This window comes from Gopherus evgoodei, chromosome 9, assembly GCF_007399415.2.
Source record: "Gopherus evgoodei ecotype Sinaloan lineage chromosome 9, rGopEvg1_v1.p, whole genome shotgun sequence".
Taxonomy (NCBI): Eukaryota; Metazoa; Chordata; order Testudines; family Testudinidae; genus Gopherus; species Gopherus evgoodei.
Genome location: NC_044330.1, coordinates 88,123,535 through 88,149,711, shown reverse-complemented (window position 1 = coordinate 88,149,711; position 26,177 = coordinate 88,123,535). Strand labels below are relative to the sequence as shown.

The 26,177-nt window shown below is 43.7% G+C and overlaps 1 protein-coding gene and 1 non-coding gene across 6 annotated transcripts in view; both read left to right on the top strand.

The window, feature by feature from the left end:
- Positions 1 to 13,720, top strand: part of NEXMIF (neurite extension and migration factor) — a 236,603-nt gene extending 222,883 nt beyond the window's left edge. For all 5 annotated transcript variants that reach the window (XM_030576019.1, XM_030576017.1, XM_030576015.1 and 2 more), the window contains 3 exons: positions 2,120 to 2,244; positions 8,230 to 12,523; positions 13,125 to 13,720. In XM_030576019.1, coding sequence (XP_030431879.1) covers positions 2,169 to 2,244; positions 8,230 to 12,523; positions 13,125 to 13,275 — 4,521 coding nt within the window. In that variant the 5' untranslated portion in view covers positions 2,120 to 2,168 and the 3' untranslated portion in view covers positions 13,276 to 13,720. The remainder of the gene's footprint in view (positions 1 to 2,119; positions 2,245 to 8,229; positions 12,524 to 13,124) is intronic.
- Positions 13,721 to 25,076: 11,356 nt separating this feature from the next.
- On the top strand, positions 25,077 to 25,185 carry LOC115658140. The gene has a single exon (XR_004002174.1). It is a non-coding gene; the product is annotated as a U6 spliceosomal RNA (small nuclear RNA).
- Positions 25,186 to 26,177: the final 992 nt, after the last annotated feature.

The window sequence follows — 26,177 nt, the reverse complement described above, 5'->3', positions numbered from 1 at the left end:
CATTAGTAGGGCCAATGAGAAGATACAGAACAAAACTGCAGGAAACAAATGTGTGGGGAAACGTTCCGAATTTTGGTATGGGAACGTTTTAAGAAAACATTCTTATGGTGGTTCATGTACTCCCCTAAATTAAATCCCATGGTGGTAGTCGTGTCTTTTTAAAAAGGCCTGGAATCATGCTGTCCAAGTTTGCCAGTGCTTTGTGTCTGTATCAGTGTTTTCTTTCTGGAGAAATGTGGTGTGCAGTGTGAATGAAAAATGTACTCAGAAGGGGTGGAGGTTAGCTGTCAGGGAGCTGGCTTCAGCTTCTCCATCCTGTGCCGACTGGACCCTGTGCAAGTTAGAGAATCACCACTACACACCAGAGATGATGGCAGATTCAAATAAATAGGGGCATTTATTACAGCGTGCAGCATTCCCAATACCTGATCAGAATGTGAGATCATCCACACGCACATACATATTTGTGGTGCTTTGAAATGAGCAAGCAAGCAGTTCAAATATGTAAGGTGTGGATAGCCAAATGTGCAGTGATCCAATTATATTCACCTGTGGTAGGGTTGCCTGGTGTCCGGATTTAGACTGGAACACCCAGTTGAAAAGGGATCCTGGCAGCTCTGGTCAGCACTGTTAAAAGTCTAGTCGGCAGTGCTGCGGGTCTAAGGAAGGCCAGTCCCTACCTGTCCTGGCACCGTGCTGCGCCCCAGAAGCGGTCAGCAGGTCTGGCTCCTAACAAGGGGGGTCACATGGCTCTGCATGCTGCCCCTGCTCTGAGCACCAGTTCGGCACTCCCATTGGCTGAGAATAATGGCCAATGGGAGCGGGAGGGGGTGTGCTTGTGGGCGAGAGCCGTGCAGAGCCACTTGCACACCTCCATCTAGGAGCTGGACCTGCTGGCCGCTTCTGGGGCATTGTGAGAGCCAGGACAAGTAGGGAGCCTGCCTTAGCCCTGCTGCACTGCTGACTGGGAGCCGCCCAAGGTAAGCCCGCACCCCCATCCCTGAGCCCCTGCCCCAAACCCAGAGCCCCCTCCTGCACCCCAAATGCCTCATCCCCAGCCCAGAGCCTGTACCCCTCCTGCACCCCAAGCCCCTGCCCCAGTGAAAGTGAATGAAGGTGAGGGAGAGCGAGCCACTGAGGGGAGGGGGAACGTAGTGAGTGGTGGGTGGGGCTTCAGGGCAGGAGGTGGGGCCTCAGGACAGGGTTAGGGTAGGGGTGTTCGGTTTTGTGCCATTAGAAAGTTGACAACCCTAACCAGTGGTTATTTGAAATGAATGATTATTGCACATTTCTTCCACCCAGAAAACCACAAGAGATGGACAGAATGGATTTGTTTAATGTCAGTCCATGATGTGTTTAAATTCCTTACCAAACTGCAGTACCCCTCCCACCAAAGATTCCTCACACAGCAAGCGGCCCATTCCAAAGAAGTCAAGCTGGCTCACTTACTACTTTAGACTGTGTATCTCCTGAACACATGTTTAACAGGCAGGAAACATTATTAAGCAGCCTGTAACTGGAAAACGTAGAGCTTCTGTCATACTTAAAAGTTAATCTTCCTAAAGTTACATGCAAATACTCTAAATGATACATAGTTTATGACTGGGAAATTTTGCTAAAATATAAAGAGTCTCTTTGATTAAAATATGTCAATAGATCTTTTACTAGGCTCCATGGCCCACGGAATGAAACATTTTGGCAGCGACAGCAATGGACTGAGGCGTTGGGAATGGTGTCGGTGTCCATAAGCTGGGAGTCGCATTTTAACCAAGTCATCCTCTCTGGGGAGCCACTGAAAGTTGGATTTCCGCTGAAGTAAAATTCTTGAGGGTAGTGAAAAATTCCTCAACAAATGCAAAGAAATTGTGTTACTGATGCTTGTTATTCTTTTGGGAAGAAAATGGAGACATCTCTTTTTAACTCCATTGAAATACATTGACTAGGGGAGCTTTTGGAATAGAAGAGTTAAAATATGATAGCTACTTTGTTATAATAAATAGTGTTTGTCCTCCTAAACAGGGTTAGTAGGTGTGTGTAATGTTTTTTTCTTTTATTCACGGTTCTGTGAGCTTATTTCAGGAATTTTAATGACTGTAATTATGTTTTTGGAAATGTACAGGTTGGCCAGATGCAGCGGGGCATGGAATGAACAATAAGAGGTTAAATTGATGGATGACCAACAAGATAAGGATTGTGCCTCAGAAGACCATGAAACTATCCTGATTAATGGGGTGAAAGAAAATGGTAAGGAAACCTAATTACAGCACACAAAGCAGCAGTGATAACAGCAAGCCAACCTATTTTCCTAGTTCATGTATTTAATTTCTGAGTTTTGCAGACATCTTCAAAATGTAGAGCAGTGGGGCAGATGGATATTTTGTGCAAATATGTTGCTGCAGCTATGAATCTTCAGTTTTTAAACCCTAAGCAACAACTGCTGCTTTTTTCCCCACACATATGTGCATGCCCACACACACACAGATCTGAATTGTGATTTTTTTTTTTAGTTTATTGTTTTTTGTTACTGCACATGCTGTTGTGACCATTTTGGCAGCATGGCCTCCAACTTGCTGTCCCAAGATCACATTAGAATTCTAGGCACCTCTTCTGTGCATAAACACATACTACCGGTAAAGTCATGATCCTGAGAACTGCTGAGTAATTTCAATTCCCATTGAAATCAGTGGAAAATAATTGGCATCTTTCAGAAACATGCCCAAAATTTCCTGTTTTTAGTTTTGTTTTTGGTCATTTTCAATGGCTTCATAGTTGCTTTCAACAGCAATAACTAACTAAAAGTATTCTTCAGTGCTATGCTTGCCTGCAAAACTGATGAAGTTTGTATAAGGTAGGTGCATAACTGGTTGGAAAACCATTCCCAGAGAGCAGTTACCAGTGGTTCACAGTTAGGCTGGAAGGGCATAACAAGTGGGGTCCTGCAGGAATCAGTTCTGGGTCTGGTTCTGTTCAATATCTTCATCAGTGATTTAGATAATGGCATAGAGAGTACAGTTATAAAGTTTGTGGATGATACCAGACTGGGAAGGGTTGCAAGTACTTTGGAGGATAGGATTATAATTCAAAATGATCTGGACAAACAGGAGAAATGGTCATAAGTAAACAGGATGAAATCAATAAGGACAAGTGCTAAGTACTCCACTTAGGAAGGAACAATCAGTTGCACACATACAAGATGGGAAATGACTGCCCAGGAAGGAGTACTGTGGAAAAGGATCTGGGGGTCATAGTGGATCACAGGCTAAATATGAGTCAACAGTGTAACGCTGTTGCCAAAAAAGCAAACATCATTCTGGGAGTGTTGTAAGCAAGACATGAGAAGTAATTCTTCTGCTCTACTCTGCGCTGATTAGGCCTTAACTGGAGTATTGTGTCCGGTTCTGGGTGCCACATTTCAGGAAGGATGTGGACAAACTGGAGAGAGTACAGAGAAGAGCAACAACAATGATTAAAGGTCTAGAAAACATGACCTGTGAGGGAAAGTTGAAAAAAGTGGGTTTGTTTAGTCTGGAAAAGAGAAGACTGAGAGGGGACGTGATAACAGTTTTCAAGCATGTAAAAAGATTGTTACAAGGAGCAGGAAGAAAAATAGTTTTTCTTAACCTCTGAGGGTAGGACAAGAAGCAATGGGTTAAATTGCAACAAGGGAGGTTCAGGTTGGACATTAGGAAAAACTTTGCACCTGTCACGGTGGTGAAGCACTGGAAAAAATTGCCTAGGGAGGATGTAGCCAGAGGTCGGCAAACTATGGCCTGTGGGTCACAGCTGGTCCCCGGGACCCTCCTACCTGGCTCCTGAGCTCCTGGCCTGGGAGGCTCACCACCGGCCCCTCCCCTGCTGTTCCCCCTCCTCCGCAGCCTCAGCTCACTGTGCTGCCAGCGCAATGCTCTGGGTGGTGGGGCTGTGAGCTCTTGCCGGGCCGGGCAGCACAGCAGCAGAGCCACAGCCTGACCCAGTGCTGTGTGCTGCGCAGTGGCATGATTGGCTCCAGCCGGGCGGCACAGCTGCCTGTCCTGGTGCTCTGCGCCGCCAGTCACCAGTGCTCCAGGCAGCGCAGTAAGGGGGCAGGGAACGGGGGAGTTGCATGGAGGCTAGGGGAGTTCAGTGTGGTGGTCAGGGGGCGGGGGTGTGAATAAGGGTTGGGGTGATCAGAGGGTGGGGAACAGGGGGGTTGAATGGGGGCAGGATCCCAGAGGGGCAGTCAGGAAGGAGAGTGGGGGTTGGATTGGGCAGCAGGGGGCAGTCAGGGGCAGAGGTTCCAGGGGTGGTCAGGGTCAACCTGTGGAACTCATTGCCAGGGGATCTTGTGAAGGCCAAAACTATAACACAGTTCAAAAAAGGATTAAGTAAGTTCATGGAGGAGAGATCCATCAGTGGCTATTAGCCAAGATGTTAGGGATGCGATCCCATGCTCTGGGTATCACTATCTTCTGACTGCCAGAAGCTGGGAATGGATGACAGGTGATGGATCATTCGATGATTGCCCTTTTCTGTTCATTTGCTTTGAAGCCTCTGGCATTGCCACTGTCAGAAGATAGGATTTTGGTCTAGATGGACCATTGGTCTGACCCAGTATGGCCATTCTTATGTTTGCATGGTCATTATGGTGGTAGCCAGGGCTTCTCTATATTCTACCAATCCCTCACTGCTTTACTGACCCGTTGGGGACATTGGCATCCAGTGTAATTTAGAGTAGCCTTTAGGTAGCTCTAATTTACAGCTAGGGATTGGCCTGGCATGAAACAGTCTGAGAACTTGGGGAGTGCAAAGGAGGCCCCTTTTGCACCCCTCCCTTTCCGCAGCTATACTGCACTCTCCTTGGCTAGAGATGAGTATTTGGGATACTGTGTTTTCACTCAGCTTCTGAGTTAACATGTTATCATAAAATACTAAAATAATGTTAAAATTTTGCCAAAAACTGTGACAAAAGCCGGAAAATCCATACGTAAGTCTGAAATGCTCTTCTTGGCTCTCAGCCACTCTGTTCATTGGAGCCATTACAGTCCATTGGGTAAATACACCTTTTAATTGAATATGATCTTGACTTTAGCACCATACAGTCCCTGGAAAATCCATTTTTCAGGATTTGCACCTCACAGGAGACAAGCTCATTTTTACAGGTGTAGATCTAAAAAATGGAAATTGTATAGTTGGTAGTGAATGTTTTAAGACCAAGATTCCCTTGTCATTTTAACTCCCCTTGTTCATGTCCTTGTGACTTTCACAGACATATTCCTTTGGGCCTCAATTTCCCATGCTGTCAGCTCAAAGTTAATTTTTTTTTTTAAGTTGGAGCTGAATTCATTCATTTGTTTTGAAAGTTAAGGGAGCTGGCCCAAAAGATGCGTATATAATCCCATATAATCCAGTAGAAATGTTTGCACCCTCAAACTCAAAAATAAGTGAGGAACTCAGTTATTTTTTTAGTCCTCTTTAAAAAAGGAAAAGTGAACCACGTTTCAGGGAAGCCTGTTCAGTAGCTTTAAAGCGATACATGTTTAAAGGTGGAGTGTAATGTGCCTGTGTGTGTGTAAAACATTTCCATTTTCACAGGGCTCCGAAGGTAGCGTTACTTGGAAGGTGGGGTGCATGCCGAATCGCTTTAGCTTTAGGTTGCCTGTAACTGCTTATGGCTTTAAACCTAAAGGTGGCTCAGCCCTTAAAACTGCCAATTGTGTGGAGCTGCCTTAAGCTCTTTGAGCCTGATTCTGATCCCATACCAGTTTTACACTGAGTTTCACAGCTGCAGCTGTGCCACTGTAGCACATCAGTGTAGACCCTCACAATGGCAAAGAGGTAGGGGTTCTCCTGTCGCTGTAGTTAATCCACCTCCCCAAGAAGCGGTAGCTATGTTGATGGAAGAATTCCTCTGTTGACCTTGGGCTGTCTACACCAGAGACACAGCTATGCCAATGTAAGTTTTCAGGGCACACCTGCCCTGAGGTCCAGAACCCTCAACCCCATCCTGCAGTTGTTGGCTCAGCAGTGCTCCTAAGGCCATTACTACAGGATGTTGGCAGGAATATTAGCCACAGGCCACTGTTCTCCCTAGAGGTTTTTGTATATCAATAGATCCATAGAATGGGAGATCCCCTGGCCATATTTCTTCCTCAAGGCACCTGCAGACAGAGGCCTGGTCTGCATTAGGAATTTACTTTGGGACAGCTACGTCTCTCAGGGTGTGAAAAATCCACACCTCATAGGCCACGTCCAGACTAGGAATTAAAATCGATTTTAGATACGCAACTTCAGCTACGAGAATAACGTAGCTGAAGTCGAATTTCTAAAATCGAGGTACTCACCAGTCTGGACGGGGCTCCATCGATGTCCGCGGCTCTCCGTGTCGATTCCGGAACTCCGTTCGGATTGATGGAGTTCCGGAATCGATGTAAGCGCGCTCGGGGATCGATACACCGCGTCCAGACTAGACGCGATATATCGATCCCCGAGCAATCGATTTTAACCCGCCGATGCCGCGGGTTAGTCTGGACGAGGGCTGAGAGATGTAGTATATTGACCTAGCCCCTGATGTAGACCAGCTCTAGATTGATGGAAGAATTCTTCTGTTGACCAGGCTACTGCCTCTCAGGAAGGTGGATTACCTGTGCTGATGGGAGAACCCCTCCCATCCGTGTAGGTAGTGTCTACACTGAGGTGCTACAGAAGTGCAGTTGCGCCGCTGCAGTGTTTTAAGTGTAGACATACCCAGAGTCACTGCAGAGCTAGTCTGCAGGGAGTGCAGGGGGATATGGAGATTCATATCTTAACCCCTGCACTCTGGACCTTCCAACAGCCCCAGAATTTTGCCTGTGTTGCTAAATAAATGCTCAATGTGCAATGTGCCTAAGTTCGTGCTGCCTTGAAAACATTCATTGTCTGAGTTTCTTGACTTTTGTGTCCTAGTTTTCTCCTCATTAACTGTGCAGTAACACATTTGTTCTTTACTTTATATTGTATTGTATAACTCTGTGGGTGTTTACATAAACACATTACGGGCTAGATCCTCAGCTAGTAAGTTCGCATAAATATATTAAATTAGTTGTTTCTCATCAGTTTCAGTGTAAAATAAATACTCTTGATAAAGGTGACTGTAGTAGATTGCATGGATGTCAGACCTTTCCGTATGCACAAGTCCTTTTACAGGGTTTGTCCTATTCTTGGCACTTTGAACCATTTCCACTAGACTCACGAATTTTTTATAGACGCATTGTCGGTTACATCTTTTTGTATTTGGTACTTCAGTATGGGTCAGATTCTGCCACCCTCACTAGTGTTGGGTAGACCTTTGTGCCTTGAGTAGTCTATTTGATTCCAGTAGACCTACCTAAAATCTAAGTGATGACTGAAAATGAGAAAAGGTATCAGAATCTGTCTCCACATTAATAGAAGAGACCATTCATTTTGTGTGTGTGTGTGTGTGTGTGTGTGTATAATTTTTCTTCTTACTCTTTGTTGCTCAAAGATGCAACAAATTAAATTCTCTCTAGATATCAAAGGTCTATATTTATAATTTTTTTAAAGGGACTCTCAGGTTAAAAATCTTATTTAAAATAATTCCTTACCTATGTCACTATAAAAGAATCTTATTGATTACAAAAATGAAAAGAATTTTTAAAATCTAATTTACTTTTATTTCTGTATAGCATTTGTTTTACTTTTTGCATTTCTCTCAGCTTGCACAATGCCAGTTTTAAATCAGGGTAACTTCTAACTCTTGAGCACTGACAATTTGCAGATGTGTTTGCAACCCACATCTGCAAGATATTTGTTTAAGTACCTATTTCCATTGCAGTTACATTTTAAAAAATGTTAATAGGAACATTTCTATTAAACTTTGATTTTTTTTTTTACAACCTACATTTTACTCAGATTTGACGTAATGGTATCCACTTAGCAACATGTAATTTTTTTAAATAAAAAAGTGTCACTGTGTTTTAAATATAACCCTGTTCATGTGCAAGGAGGCTACAAGGGGTAGTATGTTTGTATTTTTTGTACATCACAAAATCAATTAGTTATACAAATTAAACATTGCAGTCTTGTAAGCAAAACACTGCTGTTTTTCAAATTATGTATTTGTTTGCAAAAGTCATCTCCGAAAATATAGCAAGAGGAGGGGAAAAGAGTCAAATCAGAATCCCAACGTTCTTAAACTAACTCTTTCTCTTTTTCCCTCCCTTCCACTCTCCCTTTTTCTTTCAATTCCTCCAGAATCACATGACCCAGACAGTGATGAGAAGCCTTGCACTGCTGCAGATGCTGTGGTTACATTTTCAGCCTTGACAATAGCTCAGAAGGAAAATCAAGTGTGTCACCGAGTGCTGCCTCCTCTGACTTCAAAGAAGCCCTGTTTGTTGAGCCCTCCTTCTCCTCTGAGACTCACTGATGTACCTGAGCACACTTCAGATGACTCGTCCGCACATGCTATTTCTCTTACATCTTGTGTTACAAAAGGCATGAGCTCCTGGTCTCTGCCAGGCGATTGTGAGAAGGCTCCATTCACAATTATGGAGCCCGGAGGCATGTCAGCTCTGACTGGTGACTGCTTGATGCAGCCAAGCCGGACCTGTCTAGGCTGTTTTATTGAATCAAAGGACGGCATTGATGCAGAGCCGGGAATAAGCTTGAAAGTGGGTGATATAAATAGGGATTATGACACCTGTTCAGTCTCTGATATAGGGATTCACTGCATGAGCACAGGAGAAACCATGAGATATGGGGATCAACTGCTTTCAGACCAGCTTTTAAGCTTCCCTATGCATAAATCGAGGGCAGCAGACAAAAGAGATGCAGAGAAATCTGACAGTGATTCAGAGGACCCCACTCAGAAAAATTATTACGAGGGATTACTATCAGACAAATGCAATGGTGAGGAACCTTTGCTAACAAATCCCAACCAGGAGTGGGGCTATTTCGAATCTTTCATTAGTGAAAGTAAAATAGAGCTGCTTGACCTTTGCTCCAAAAATGAGCTTTCTGTAAACCTGTTTTCTGAGGAAGACGTGGATAATTACATGTTTGATGATGATGATTCAACCTTGGGAAGTGACGTCTGCTCCTTAAAGATTAGATATGAATCTTTCCAAGACAACGTGAGGGAGAAGACCAACGCCCTGCAAGAGGATGCCCAGTTCAACTTCTTTCCCAGCGTGTTTGGCAACTGCACTAAAAGGGACAGCAAGAGCATCCTGAAGAGGGGGGCTGGTGGTGGTGCTGACCCTTCCCAATTCAAATCTGAAGAGGGCATCATTTGGGGGGAGGAAGAGGAGGATGGAGAGGAGGAGGTTGGGGAGGAAGGGGAGAAAGCTGCCTTAAATAAAACTTGCAACAGTACAGAGGTGGTGCAGTATATAGGCTCTAAAAGGAGCCACTTCTTGGACTCTGTGAATTCCACAGAGGACTCTGGGGAGTTCAGCGATGACAGCACCTGCACGGAGTCCTCGGATGATGTGCTGCATGATATAAAGGACTGTAGCAGGTATCTGTCCAGGGAACATTCCAATTCCTTCATCCAGCAGAACTATGGGCTGCGGGCAAAGAGGAAAGTGCGATACAGCGACGATTATTTGTACGATGTGGATTCCATTGAGAGTGAGAAGGTTCTGGATAAGAAAGAGTGGCTCCCGGATGGACCCAAAGAGGAAGATGACGATGAATGGTGCCCAAAGAAAAGGCGAAAAGTCTCTCGCAAGGAGCCTCCGGTTATCATCAAGTACATCATCATTAACAGATTTAAAGGGGAGAAGCATATGCTGGTAAAGCTCAGTAAAGTCGATGCCAATGAGACAACTGTTACCCTAAGTGAGGAACTGCTCAGCAAGTATGAAAAACTGGCCCCACTGAAGGGCTTCTGGCAAGAGAGGCAGCAGAGCCGGATGGATTATCTTAGGTCGTCTCTCTATCACAAACAGAATTTCTATCTTAATGGCTCGGATGTCTCATTCCTCCCTCACCCGAGAAAGCGAAAATGCAAACTAGCAAACAGGCACAGGATTCAAAGAATTAAAGCCATTGAGCAATCAGTGAACAAACTGGGTTCCTGCTCCTCTGATCAGAAGCAGCCTTGCAGCAGTAAAGAGGATGCAGGCCTGAAAGGGATGCAGACATTAGCCATTGCTACCCCCAGCTGTGCAAACGGATTACATTTAAATGACATCTCAGGCATTGCCTCAGTGAAGTACAAATCACAGGAAAGGGAATATAAGGGGACAGAGAGGAAAGTGCTACGCCGAATCAAATTCAAAAGTGAAGCCCGGTTGAAATGCAAGAAAATCAAAGCTGCCACAAATACGGGAGAATTCTCCCCTGCTTTGGAAAATCAGGACACAGCAGCTAGTTTGAAGGATGAAAATATTCCTTGTGCTTCAGACAGCTCCCATATTTCTGAGTGCCATGAGGATAAGGTTGCTAAAAATTCTACTTTCCTGCCAGCCACCTGCTCTCCAGACAAGCCTCTACCACCCGCTAATATCACCACCAATGTACCCCTGATTCCCGGTGGGTATCTGCAGACATTGTTAGATGCTTCTGATTTGTCCAGTAACACTGGTATCTCATACTTCACCCAGCATCCCGCTGAACAGCAGCATTCCCTGCCTAGCATTGTTCAGGCAGAAAAGCAGTTCTCTGCTCTGCAGACAGCCCAGAGTTGTGTGCTGTCCCCGCCTTCTGAATCTGAACTGCAGCAGTCACCTGGCCATTTAGAAATTGAGCAGAGCAACTTCAATAGCATGTGGCCAGCAAACAAGGCTGCCAGCAGCAACCATCAGGAATTTGCAAGTGACATGAGGGAGGCTTCTGCATTATCAAATGAATTTGGTGGCTCAGCAGGAGCAGACAACCTCCCAGCCTCTGGATACAGTCAAGTAAATCTGAATAGCAGCAAATTGCTATACCAAAAAAAATATGTGCCGGATAACCAACAAATGCAGTCTGATGATTCTTATCAGTCATGTCATTTTAATAATGGAGAGGGGCGCTTTCATTTCCAACGAGGTACACTAAGTACAGATGATGGCAGACTCATTAGTTTTGATTCAGTGGGCTCATTGTCAGTTAGTTCGAGCAATTACAGTTCTTTAAGTCTAAAGTCTTGTGAAAAGGACGGCGAAGATGATATTAATGATGATTTCTTGGCCCATTGCAGTCCCAAGATAGTGATCCAACAAAGCATAGATGAAATAACCCCTTTGAAAGAGTCTACGGACCTTTTAGACATCTCCAACTTCACACCTGATAAGTTCCGTCAGTCATCGCTTTCGGAAATGTCTCCTCCTGACACCCCCAACCTTTCCCCTCAGATAACCGTGTCAGATACCAAATCGCTAGGCAATCTGAAAGGTTTTCAGGAGACCACTCAGACTGTGCTAAGCAATACTGATAAGGTCAAGTGGAACTGTGGGGTTCTCCAGACCCAAGATCAGGCAGATAATGGCTTTACTTTAAATAATCATCAGTTTCAGTTCCATATGTTCAATGATGAAGATTCTGTTAGCCTCCTTGAAAAAAGTCCATGCTTGTCAACATTTAATGAGCCATCTGGTCAAATTAGCGCCAATAGCAAAGTGTCAAAATCTAAGAGGAAAAGTGCATCCAGCAAGAATGTAGGTACAAACCAAAGTTCTCCCCAGAAAAACACTAGGAAAAAATCTCCTAAAACTAACAAAGGAACTGATAAACCACAAAATAAGAATTCCAGGCAGACTCCCAAGTCAACAAGGAAAGGGAAAAATGCAGCTGGAGTCAATGGTGAAAAGGCTCAAGCAGTTGGCAGCAGGACCGTCAATCAGTTAAATAATACAGCCTCAACAACAAAGGCACTAGCTGAATGCATTCAGCACCGCAGCCCAACCTCTGTAAAGATAGGGAAACATAATGGACTATCTGGTGAATGGTCACTAAGAAAAGACAATAGCACAGGCTGGTCCGAAACTAGTATAGCAAACACGAACAACCTCCTTGATGATGATCAAAGGGAATTTGAGGAACCTTCCAATATTTTATCTAACATTGCATCTGGAATGGCAGATGTTCAGAGATTTATGATGGCCTCAATTGAACCCTTGTGGGGGCCTGTAGGCCATAACAGCGTCCCAGATATATTCCGGTCACCTGAATCTAACAGCCTGAAATTGAAAACTCTTAAAATTTTGGCAGGGACATCACAAGAGTCCAAGAAAAAGGGAAATGGTAATTCCCCGGGAACTGCGAAGAATCACAAGTCAAGCAACAAGGGCTCAAGCAAAAATAATGGCAAAGCCACAACTTGTGATCCCAGTCACCCCAACTGTTCAACTGGGTACAATATAGACATTCACTCTCCCTTTTTTGATAAAAGCTATAGTAACCTGAGCACTTTAGGCAATAATGGACCTACCCATAAAAAGCTGTACCGTCATAAATCAAGTTCTAAGTCACTGAGGGATGAGAACTGTAAAGTAAAGCGAACAGACCGTGAACAGACCCATAAGGACCCATCTGTGACAGCTTCTTTTGAAAAACTGAGGTAATGCTGCACCAAACTGGCTGGAATGCACCCTTAACTTTCCTACTACCTGCTAAGCCCACTGTTCCTCATTTTTTCCTTCCTGAAAGCAAGAGTTGCATGAAAGAGACATTCCCCTTTTACAGTTTTTTTTAAGTGCATGAAAATACTTATTACTTGCAAGCTACCTAAAAGAATGACCCATTTTCTGGCTTGGCTGGGGTTAAAAAACTAACAAGGCTACTCTTTTCTGCTGTTTGGCTTCTTCAGTTTTTAATTACTTATTTATTGAAAAAAAAAACAATTACATGCTCTTTTTAATGATTTTGAAAAGGAAAGACTTTTTTTTGAACATTTTGTATAAAACAAAACACAAAAAAGAGGTTATGCATCCAAAAGCCAAGATATCTAACTAAAGGCTCTTTAGTTTGAAAATGAAAACTCATTCATAGTCGAGCTTCATGTGGCAATTTTGAGTGCTTTCTAGCCCCCTCTGCTGTTTATATCATAACCTGTATCATAAAGCTTCATCTACTGTATCAGAGTTTAGAGCATATGATCCTGTTGTGGTGACTCCACACAAGCTAACTAAGATGGCATAAAATGTTTGATTTTTCTGCAGGGAATCAGACTACATTCTTCTTAAAGCAGAAACAACATTTTTGGTTTTACCTGTGTTTGAAGAAGAGACTCCTTTTTCTAGAAAGACATTTGATGTTTGGTTTTTTTGGTTTTTGTTTGTTTCTTTCAAAATATGCCTTGTGGTATGTTGAAATGTAAGTGCTGAAATGAAGAGTTTGAAATTGTGGGAATTTATTCTTTGAAAGCAAACCTAATCTGGTATTCTCTGTGAAAGACTTTTAAAAGTCATACTGTTGTACAGTAGTTTATGCACTATTACCCACAACAACAACAAAAATTGTGCCAAACTATGAACAAGTGACTGTATTGTACATATTTTTACTTCTCTATCAACATTGGGTTGTGAGTGTTTTCTGGAACTATGCCTTTTGATTTACTACAAACATTCCAGTGATTATGTATTAACCACCCCCTTTGAAAGCACCTGTAACTCACAGTGAAAATGATGTTGTTCACTTATACAACTTACCAAAAGTTTTATGGACATAACTAAAAGTGTGCCAAATTTACTTACCTCATTTCATGGATTTGCCCTGTGGTTTAAAGCTCACAAAAAAAAAAAAAAGAACTTTAAAACTGAAGCTGGGAAATGTTAATGTCCTTTCTTTAGAAACATGAGCAAAAAAACCATAATGATGAAATTTTGAGTTTCATTATAGGAGAAAGTTGAAATGTTGGAGGAATTCAGAAAATCACTCAAGGTAAGTTTGACAGGGACTCAAGTGTCTGCATTTAGAGACTACAGAACAGCTGCTTTTCAAGTGTCTGTTTTCTTAAAGCAAAACCTGTAGCTGAAGATCATTTAAAGTGCAAAGTTATATTGCTGATACTTTGTATCTCAGTTTTATATATTTTATAATAACCTGGGATAAATTCTAAAATAGTTATAAAATTAGAACTACTACATTTCATACATTTATTGCTATTTACTTTTATTTGAGAAGTTTCTTAAACATTTTTATGCTGATCCTGTCAGAAGTGCTCTCGTATCACAGCTTTGGTGTTTTCTAAGTGGTTAACTTTGCAATGCCAATATTGTTTGAAATTTTAAAATGAAAACAATTTTCAGTGCAACAATTTTTTTCTTTGACTCGGTACATAATAAAAGAGAAAACGGAAATATTTGTGATCTCACCAAATCGAGGCCAGATCATACCCAACTGGACTCTATTAAGCCAGTGATAAGTATTGAATGGTAAAAGTATTTTCAGAAGGCCTTATTGGTACCCCACCATGCCCTCACCCTCAAGAGAAGAAAACAAAACAAAAATTCACTTACTTTCCTTGTGCAACTGAGAGCCTGTGCATTTTGCTGCTGATTTGTTATGAAACTTTGATATGCAAGAGACCTGCTAACTGGGGAGCTAATGAGAGCAGAGGAAAGTAAGGTTAGGTCACATATTTATGCAACAGAAAATTATGGGTATAAGGAGAAGGGTCTTAGTAGCAATCTAATAGGAGATCACTTCCTCAACATATTCCTGAGTATTGAGGCGGCATTTCAAAGTAGATAGGGATAGACTTTGTGTTTGCAGTACATGGAAGTGGTTTTGATCTAGTCAGGTTTTTTTCTGTAATATTAATGGCAGAGTTGGAGGTGGCAATAGATTTTGATATTAAATTATTCCCCACTATATTAATATTGAAAATTAGAGATGGGACTGAGTTGCAAACTTCTGACCTGGATCCAAACTCTCTTAGCATTTGGGGTTGTTCAGATACTGGGGGATTAGTTTAGCCTCATCTTTTTAATAACTCGTTGTTTTACTTAACTACTAATCTGCTTTGTAATTACTCTGAAAGTATCATATTAGTTGATTTGTCCTGAAAAATAACGTTATAGTTCTGCCTGGAGTGAGTGACTCTGGATCAGATTATTGTAGCTCTGCAATCTCATAGTAACGGTTGATTTATGGGACCCAAGCCAGAGTGCAGCATCCCACAGAAAATCCAGCAAGTGCGGAGTGAGGTTGAAGGGACCCCAGAACTGCTAAAGCAAAAGCTCTCTACAGGGATAGCTCTGCTGGGCCCCACTTTTAGGCACATGGCTTTGCTTAAGCCACGTTTCCATGGTTTGGCTTCCCTTGTGGCTACATAGTAGCGACCTGGACGGGAACTCAGAGCTGTGTTAAACAGTATTAATTCCTGCTTGGATGTCTACTGTGGCAGAAAATGGAGTCACAGAGCACAGCCAGTCCCCTGCCCTTCTCCACATCCACAGGGTGCCGGTGCTGTGTGGGAAGAGGCAGCACTCTCTCTCAATCAGTGTTACAGGTGGAGACATTCACATGCAAAGGGTCCTGTCCACATCTGGATCCCGAAGAGACAGCCCAGGCATATGTAATTACAAAGTCTCTGTTGTATTTTGTATTTATGTGGTAATCAGAGATTAAATGCTCTATAAAATAAGGGTTGCTAACTAAGATTTTCCAGAGCTGTTTCCCATTCTGCACATGGTGGGTGGGAGGGGTAGGAACCTGCGATCACTGCTATTTTGGATGTTTAGGCTGCAGCTCCTATGGAGCCAGGTCAGGCCCAGTTCTAGGAAATGGCAGTTTCCTGCTCTTTGACTCAGACCTGCCATTTGAAAGCACATTTCTGTTGGTCTTCATTGTGTTATGTGTGTTTAACATACAATTATGTGACTCATAATAAGGTACATTGTACTGAAACATACAGCAATATTTATGGATTTGAGAAATGTGCAATAGGACATGAATACAGTACATAAAACATATCAATTATTGTACTGTATCTTGCAAACTCCATTAATACTCAATTACCATACATTTCAGTACAATATTAATTGCAGATTCCATCTCCCTTAACTCACTCTCTTAGCCTTCTGTCTCCCATCTCTCTGGCCTCCTTGACTCTGTCATCCTAGATTGCGCAATCATTCCTTGCCACTAAATGCCTGAAAAACAAAAGTCCTCTGGGGTAAAACATTGACCCTGCTCCACCCATGATTCCACTGTCCCTCTGCTAACAAACCCCTTAACTTGGCTTCCAAAGCCAGAAATCTTGGAATTCTCCCTGAACCAAATTTTTGTCCTCTATCTTTGTTTACCTTTTCTGTGCGCCTGCCTAAAGCTACCTCGAGAACATTTTCATAATCTCTTTATCTTGTTTCTTGTCAAAGAGTTCATTCCTGCCTTCACCACTTATTATTCTATTATCCTGATTAGCGCACTTCCCTCTTGTATACTCCTACTCTCAAAATTTCTGGAAGGTCCAAAATATTGCAGCTAGAGTCCTCTCTCCAGGATCCTGTTACTAACTGGCCTCTTGCCACTTTTTCATGTCTAAGGATTCACTCCACCCTTCCCTCTCTTTATATCCCCTCCCATCTCCACTCTGCATCCTTTTAGTTTGCCTCCTCAGGATCCTCCACAGTTGCACTATTTCATTTGGTTTGGCTAATCAGTGTGGGATGTTCACTGCAAGCCACTAAGCCATTCCTTTTACAGCTTGCCTTGAGGTCCCTGTTTTCAGTGTATCTTGTTTGACTCTTACTATAAATGCATTTTATGGTCCTTTCTATGAAGGATGCTATATAAATTGTATAGTATCCTTATTCTCTTACAATGCACTGTACTGCAACTCTGGCAGATTTCAGTTTCGGTGAGTTATAATCATCAGATAAATTAGAATACATAACGGGACAAAAAACTCAATTTAAAAGGCCCTATTCCCATTATTAGCCTGGCTTAGACTGACATAAACTGGGTCAGTTTAATGTGGCCCAATTTCATTTGCTCTCATTCCAATTCCAAGAATTGAAGTGAGAAAAATCCCTGTGCTGGACGGAGTCAAGGTGAGGAGAATGCTGCATTTGCTAATCCTGGTTCTAGCGGGACTGGTGCCTCCTGCATTTATAGGCAAATTCTCCATTTTCTTTTTGTAAATACACCATGAGGAATATTTCTTTTCAAAATAAACGCCCATGACAACCTGATTTTAAATTACAACTCGCAGTATCCCTAGTGTTGTTAGCGGTACTTGCATATAGAGGTTTTTAAAGACAAAAAGATTAATAATGAACTTGAGTAATCATAAAGCATAAAATTATTTATTCTCCCCGACTCATGCCCCCCCCTTATCATAGTGTTTCTTGAATAAGGAACCAAAATCATGAATTAGAACCCCGATTCAGCAATGCACTTAACCATGTGAATAGTCCAATTATAGCCAGTAGGGCTACTCCTGTGCTTAAACTTTGGCATGTGCTTTTATATCTTGCTGAATCAGGGCCTGAACAGAGAGGGGGAAAAGTTGTGTTGGGATCAGTTGGATGATGCTTGCTTTGTGAAACAATCACCATGGGCATAACATTTTGTTTAAAAAGTCAAGTTTACTGCTGTTTTCTGGTATTATAACTCAACCTACCATGAATCAAAATAAAGACATTTTCAGCAGTTTCAGCATTGGCCCCCATTGGATTAGAGTCATCTTTCACTTAGGCCCCAGTCTAGTGAAGCACTTAAGCATGTGCTTAACTTTAAGTACTTGACCAAACATGAAAGGTCCTATGGGACTAGTCACAGGCTTAAAGCATTCTTATCTGCTTTGCTGGATCAAAGCCTTACAGTGGTGTAAGTCAGAAACTCCATTGAAGTTGGTGTAAATGAAAAGAGAACCAGGTCCATAGACTTCAGTTGGTGCAGGATCAGGCCTTTGGGCTGTACTTTCTCAACTCGGTGCACTGGACTTTTCCTGTGCAGCTTCCCAAAAGTCTAGTGGAAGTTGCATGGCTCAAGCCACTGACATCTTATTTGAGAATGTGCCTCCTTATCTTTTCAGTGTGTAAAATAATGCAAAAAATAAATAAATAGCATACAATGTCAGTGGTAGAAGCAAGGCTTTTAAAATCTGTTTCTCAGGTAAGCAAGTGACACTAATGACAATGGAGTAACAGCCATCTAAGAGAATTTGGATCTATAAAAAAGAGGGTGCCCTCAATCTTACAGGATAGTTGGGTTGCTAGACACGTTTGCTGAGTCTTTGAAGACTTGGTGCAAAAGGAAACAAGAAATAAAATTTGCATTCACTGCTGCCCTTTGATAGAAAAATGTACATTTCAAAAGCACAAAGGGAAGATTTTTAAAAAATAAAATAAAAAAGAAAGATACCAGTTAAACTCCTTTTGTCTTTTACTCCCAGTGGGAAGCAGGGTAAGGAGATGCTCTGTTTCACTGCCTGCAGCACTGGCTGTAGACATTTTGACTGCTGCCTACAGAGATTTGAATGTACTGCTCCTTAAGTTAACTTCCATAGAACTAGAGGCACCTCTTTAGTATGTTGCTACTGTTTTATGGTGCTAAAAATAACTTGTATCCCCCTTGAGCATTTCAGAAATAGTAAATGGCCCTTTTTATGAATGTAACATATCCATTTCTGTTTAACATTTTACACTACAATTTTAACATGTTTGGAAATTATTTGCCTTTTTTCTTTTAGAATAAGCTTTATAAATATTCTGTAGAGTCAATTGAAGTATAATTCTTAAGGATCACTCTAAGACGCCTACAAAATCTTGTATATTTTTAAGTGTGCCAATTTGTAAAATATTTTGTAAGTGTATATTTTTCTTAGAAAAGTGCTGTGAAGTGTTTGTATGTGTGAGGTTTCCTTTTTTTTGCACCTCCGGGTGTTAATAAAAGGATGTATACTTAAAAGTTTCTGGTTTTAAAAACCAAAATACAAAGAAAAAAATTAAAATTTTGTTGGGAATTTTGTAATAAAAAGAAATGTTGTGAAAGAGTGTAGTGACATTGTGTAAAGGAAACTGGAAAATTTGTGAGCGCTTCGCTGTTTTATAGATCCTCTTGTAAATTATTCTTGTAATATTTTTGGTTTTGTTGTTCTTGTTGCAAAGGTTTTAAATATTTGTGACTGACTCTGTATGGTGAAAACGTCATATTGTTAACTTGCTGAGTTTTGTTATATTGTTTATGGAATAAATAAAAAAATTAAAAATCTCATTTTAAGATCATGTATGAAAAAAGAAATTAAACTCATTTATTGAATATTCGAAATTGTAATATTAGAAATCATTATTGTTAGAAAGAAATGAGTAATGGAGTCTCTTGCGCACTCCTAATTATAACCTTTTGATAGTCAGTTTAACTGGGCTCGTGTTAGTCTATGGGCCATAAGGCTCATAGAGCTGTGCTGGGAGGGTGGGGACAAACTGCACAGAGCTGGTTAGGGGAGCAGGGGAATTCATAAAGATTCTGAATTTTTTTTCCAGTTTCTTTGAAATTTGAAAGTTCATCAAAATTGGAAAAGGTTTGTAGTTGGTCTAAAAATAGAGATACATTTTCAAGACTGAAGTCCCCCTCTGCCCGCTTTTCTTTGGACAAGCTCTAGAGATGCAGCACCCACAGAGCCAGGGTTGGCTCCAGCTTTTTTGCCGCCCCAAATGGCGAACCAGAAAAAAAAAAAAAGATAAAGCCAATCGGCGGCACTTCAGCGGCAGCTCAATCATGCTGCTCCATTCTTCAGTGGCAATTCGGCAGCGGGTCCTTCGCTCCCTCTCTTTCTCTTCGATGGCACTTCTCTGGCGGCTCAAAGAGGAAGAGAGGGACTGATGGACCCGCCGCCGAATTACCGCAGAAGACCTGGATGTGCCGCCCCTTTCCATTGGCCGCCGCAAGTACCTGCTTTTTTCGCTGGTGTCTGGAGCCATCCCTGCACAGAGCATTGTGGGTGAGAGCAGGCATAAGACTTTCAGGGGAGTTGGGCAAGCAAAGGATTAGCATGTGCTCCCCCAAGACAGTATTTCACGTGCTATCTGCTGCACAGAGGTGCACTTCTCTATCTGAGCTGTTCAGTGTTCCCAGCCATGCTACCTCCTAGTGAAAGCAGCCGGAGTAGGATTGTGGGGATGCTGGGATGGCTGCTGAGACTCTGCCACTACTTCCCTCTTCCTCACCTGGGACCTATTCCAGCAAAGCATTTGAGCATGTGATTAACTTTAAGGATGTGTGTAGGTTCACTGGGACAGCTCGTTTACTTAAACTTAAGCACATGCCTAAGTGCTTTGCTAGATGAGGGCCTCAATGTTGAATTGGTGTGACTCAGTTGGGAACACCTTGACTTGTAAGTCAGAAGACTGGGAGGTTGTATCCCCTACTAGCTGCAGCGCAGTGTAAAGTGTTGCACTATTAGAGGTGCTGAAGGAATATTACACACAGTGCAGCGGCAAGCTTCTCTGACCCCATGGGGGGAGGGGAGCCCCTTTTGACTGTGGGCCTGGTGCCAGTGGCACCATTGTAAATCCAGTATTGATTCTGGCCATCTAGTGGGGGTGGAGGGAGCACTGTCCAGGTAAAAATGAAAGATCCCATAGTACTGTGTGAAAAGATGATGTCTTGGTCTATATTCTGCCACTTGTACAAACAGCTTCTCCTTTAAAATCACATTTAATTTCTTTTTATAAATATTTAATTTTGATTGCAATAATTTGGAAAACGTGTTAGCAAATTAGACCTTTTCCACTGGATGTGTGAGCCACAAGAGGGACATGGGTGAGACATTCAGCAATACCACCAAGTTTCTCTGATACATGTTCATCCTCTGCTGTGTTGTGAGCGGGAGGAGGAATGTCCGAGCCTTAGAAGAGCTGACTGCTAGACTCATTGCTTTTGCATAGAAAGCCCTTGCACTGACCACAGTTTCTGAAGGATTTTGGGACAGAATGCTGCCTCTTAAGAACTGTTCTGATCATGTGCCAGGGAGTACAGGGTTTCAAGACTTTCCCCTGGGGCCTTTAAAATCCCACCTAGCAGCCCGGAATTCTGTATCTTTTCTGAAGAGTGACTTGTAAAAATTTTATTTGGATTGGAAAAATCTGTTATGAGCAAAGAACATCTATGGCTTCAAGAGAACTGTCCACTGGGAACTCTGTGTAGAGGACTGACTCCAAGAGTGGCTGGAAGCACCTGCACTGTGGCTCAGGGAATCGCATTACAGAATTGTGAGCCCTGACCACTTTAGTTGATTAAATCCATCCCCTGAACATAGGACCTGCCAGGATGTGGGGCTCCTCTCCTTTTTATGATTGTCATTCTAGCCTATTGCTTGAGCTAGAGGGTACAGCCCTTTCATGCCTGTTTTGGAGGAGACTGGAGCCACATAATGGGCAGTTCTCTCCTGAGAGCTATTATTTCAGACTGTCTGCAGACTCAGGCACGCTTTGCTGCATCAATTACTCTCAGGTCATGTTTTTGAGATTTTCTCTGCAACCATGAAGGCAAGAAGCTTTGCTTTTTTTTTTAATATATGAAAACTGAGATTCTGACATAATCCCATGATTCCAGGAGCTGAGGCTGTAGGCATGGACCTATAGTGCCTATGCCTTAACCTGGCTATGTGCATAGGATGTGCTTAAGCACCCATATACAGCTGCTATACAAGCAGAGTCCTGTGCAGCTCAAGTCATACAGAGGTCCTGTGGTCTCCCTGAACCTCAGTGGGGAATTTCACCCTCAGAGAATAATTCTTCATCTGCAGAGTATTTGCAGGATTGAATAGTCACAATTCAAGCTGCGCTGGATAATTACATATATCGTGTGGTATTGTTTGTATGCTCTGTTTGGATGGTTTATTAAACTAACCAATACAGCAGGAATGTGTGCTCAAGTGGCTGCAGCAAATAAACACGAAAGGGTCATGAAGAGAGTTAAATCAAAATTCACTTCAGAATTCAGATGATTATGCAGACATTTTCTTCTACTACTTCCTCTACCCCTGAGTATGATAGTTACTCAGGCTGTGGACCTGCACCTTTAACCCCCATTGTATTCATTAGGGCTGTCAGCAGCAGACTGGCCCCGTAAACCAGACTCTAAACCTCGCCGTTTATGTATCTATGGCACATCTCAGCCATCTTCTAAACTACACATAAGAGAGTTTTGAATGAATGTGAACACAGGGACATGCATGACCGAAGCAGAAGTTGTGCAAGGACACTTTAGTTTCTGATTCTCTTTCCTGGGAACATCCTACTTCCAGTTTCCTAATGTCATGCAACCACTGTCACAGCTAGCGTATGAACTGGTTTGCAGAAGTGCTGAGGCACTTTCAGCTAAGGAGGTTCCCCAGCTTCTAGCACCTTTCCAACTCAGAAATGTGAGCCTGAGTTTCACTTCCCCGGCTTTCAGCAGTGCCCTCTCTGGAAATACAAACTTTTTGTTTTACTCCAGCATCACACTGTGATTACAGTAGCTGGCCTTTCTGTTGCTTATTAACCCTTAGCTTGCTGGCATGTTCTGGGCTGGCAGGAGCATTTTTCCCAGCAATGTATTGTTTGATGTTTTCATGGTGTGTGCCAAAGCGTATACTGGTAGCGCATCTTGAGCCCATTAGCTTAATTTCATATGTGGTTGCATCCAAATTTGAAGCGAGGCCAACAGAAGTGAAAGGCTAGTGTGTTAACACACTGTACTACCCCACCCTCTTTCCTGACTGCAAATGTAACATCTGCCTGGACATCCATATACATTTTATATCACCCTTTGTTCAGACTATTCAACAGATATGTGAAGGCAGAACAAACAGCCATTGTCAATGGATAATTGTTTCCATTTGTGATGGAAGGGGAGGATGGAAGCCTCATGCCCACAGAGGGATGAAGAATATGCGAGCCATTGCAGGCTTTTTCTATGATAACACCAATTTGCTCCTGCTGCAGTAATACAACCAAACAATGTGAGTATTGCTGCTTCACTAAATGCCAGCTATGCCTTGAGACTCATTCCTGCTATGAGCTCTTGGACCTCTGCCCTCATAAGACTCTCATGCCATGATTGCCTCAAATCAGAAATGCATCCTAGAGCATAATTATGAATGTTCTCACTCAGTTCTCAGTGTCCCAAGTCCCACCAATTGTTTAGCACAGTAGTAATGTAGAAGCCTGCCCTGCTGCTCTTGATAGTCCATCATACTCATGTAGGCTCCTTATCATCATGCCTTCTTCCATGCTGTCCCCACATATGAAATACCTTCCTGTGAGCACACAAGGTCACTGCCTTCTCTACATCCCTGAAGACAGTTTCTCCTGAAGACAATTCTTCTTTCTACCTACATGACTGCTCACTGTTTTCTCCACAAGCATGTGGTGATGTTTGTTAATAATATTTAATATTTTTCATTGCTTTATTAGCCCCTGGCAGTGTGCTAATGGCTTAGAGAACAAATGAAAGACGTGCTTGCCCCAAACAGCTAACTGTCTTAAAAACAGATAGGAGGTGACAGACAAGAGGGGATAAGGGAATGGGAAGACAAGGGGTCCATTGATAAGATAATATGGTTAGTTCAGTGGGTTTTGCACACTGCATGGTAGTTGACTGGTTTCAATGATCTCTTGACTTCCCCATGTACCCAGAAAAATCCTTTAGGCATGTATCCCTGTAGTAGAGCGGTGCCGGGGCTCGACCCTCCTTGAGGGGGAAGGGGAACCACACCGGCTCGCCTCACTCCTTCTGCCTCGGGCCCGTCCCTTGCTGTGGGGTTGAGCATGAGAGAACAGTATATAAGTACGCCCTGGCCCTTGGGCGGGGTGGGGCAACACACACAGTCTATGCTCAGGCCTTTCAGCAGGGGCTGAGCAACAAGAGAGCGGAGATGGCCTCCTCAGGTCAGGGGAGGGGGAGTCTGCCACCCTTGGAGAGGTGGCAGGGGGAACGCAGGCCCTCCCGCTCCACTGCTTTCCAGCCCGGGGCCCTAGCAGCGGTTACCGCTGCTGACGGTCAGTGGGGGATCCTGACCGAAACACACTGCCATTGGCTCAGGCGAGCCTGCAGCCTGACTGGGGTCGGCTGCCCCCGAACCACTTCCAACCTCCTCCTTGCTGGGTACCTGCCCTCTGCCAGCGTCGTCCGGGGCGTCCCAGATCATGGGTTCCTCAGGGTGTCCGCCGTCGGGAGGTCCAGTCCACTCGTCGGGGTACTGGGGTTCGGGAGGTCCGATCCACTCCTCGGGGTACTGGGGTTCGGGAGGTCCAGTCCACTCCTCGGGGTACTGGGGTTCGGGAGGTCCAGTCCACTCGTTGGGGTACCGGGTGTCAGGAGGTCCGATCCACACCTCGGGGTACCGGGCGTCGGGAGGTCCAGTCCACTCGTTGGGGTACCGGGCGTCGGGAGGTCCAGTCCACTCCTCGGGGTACCGGGCGCCAGGAGGTCCAGACAGCTCCTCCACAGGCCGAGCGTCGTACCGCTCAGTCGGCTCCTCTGAGTGCTGGCCCCAGGGGAGGTCAGGCCAGTACCCCTCCGGGTACCGGGCACGGGGTAGGCCGGGCCCAGCGGGAGCTCGGGCCCTAGCGTCTGCTCTCTCTGGCCGTCTCCTCCTAACTGAGTGCTGGGGCCGGGCTTTTGTACTTCCAGTCCCGCCCCCTGACTTCCGGGGGGCGGGGACAGATGGGATGGGCCTTGGAATTCCTGTTCTGCCCCTTGACTTCCGGGGGGCGGGGACAGGCGGCGGTGCCTCCGCCCATGGCCGCACCTTCTCTGGCCTATGTCCCTCAGGAGTGCGGGGGAGTGGGGCCCCCTCGCTACAGTCCCCAATAGTATGCTCCTCCCAGCACTCCATAGTGTTCAGCCACCAATGAGCTGGAGAAAGACGGTTGGACCTGGGAGCAGATGGAGTAGAGAAGCTGGCTGGGCTCCTCCATTTTCACCCCCTCCAGACTATGACAAAACCCCTTAGGCTGTGTTATCTTGTACTGCTTTGCTCTCTGAGCTGCAAAATTTCGTCTTAGGCAGCCGTGGTCAAGAGAACAGCTGGAAGCTTAGCTCCTGTGGGGACCAGCGAGGCTAGGTAGCAAAGTGGAGGCAAAAGTATCTACACAATGACCCTCCAATCCCACAAAATCTGCAAATGCAGGGAATGGAACTCATTTGGCTTCTTCTGGCAGACTGAGGTGAGAAAAGCTCAACCCCTTCGGCAGCACATATACTAAAATTGGAACAATACAGAGAAGATTAGCATGGCCCCTGTGCAAGGATGACACGCAAATTCGTGAAGCGTCCCACAACAGAGGAACAAGTAGGGAACGTACTGGGTTTCAATTGGTGGAATTTTCTCCCCTCTATGTTGCGGAGGGGCCCTCAATTATGTGGGTGTAAACCCTGACTTCAAGAGTGTTACTCTGGACTTGCATCAGAATTTGGCCCACTATTTTAAGGTAAGAGGTGCTAACCCCCACACTGTCCCTGAATGTAAAGCTTTTATCTGGGGAGTCCCCTCCCGGAATCCCACACCCTCCTCCTCTGCACACTTTTCTGGTAAAGATGCCATTTCCCTAGCATGGTCATCAAGCTCTGAGGCTTCTCAGCACTTTGGTACTTCATGAAGACAGGGAAGCCTCTTCCTCTGGTGTGTCCTCGTCCTTCATGGGATAGAACACCCATTGGAGATACCTATATTGCTTTACATAGGTTTGGTCTTTCAAACCCCAGCAATGAAATTGCCATTGCATTAGTTTACCCAGGTTTTTTTAAACAAGTTTAAACAAACACAAAAAGAAACAACAAACCCCCAATAAAGCATCTCAGCTGCCTGGTGGTTTTCCTCATTTTTAAACTTGACAAAAAATATTAAGCTATTTTTGTCCCAGATTTTGGTTTCATTGGAGCTTTGCTTTTGACTTTGTTAGGACCAGGGTTTAGCACTCTAGCAGAGTTACTTTCTCTGAATGTCTAGTTGTCTATTAGCCCATCAAAGTAAGCAGCAACTGATTAAACAAAACCAAACCACCTAACATCTGAGTGGCAAGTCACTTTTTTCCAGATTCAATGTAGATTTTCACCAACCAATCTTGCCTTACTCTGTGATGATACATAAAGAACTGCTCTAGGCACGATTAGCCAACCTGATGCTGAGAGGGGAATAAAAATTTTAGCAGTATGTTCAAATGTATGAAGCTATTTACTTGAGCCAGAAAGGATTCAATTAAACTTTTAATCACTCAATTGCCAGTCACTTGGACAAGGCTTTGAAACCATGGGCCAGGTGCTGCAAACCCTTGTTT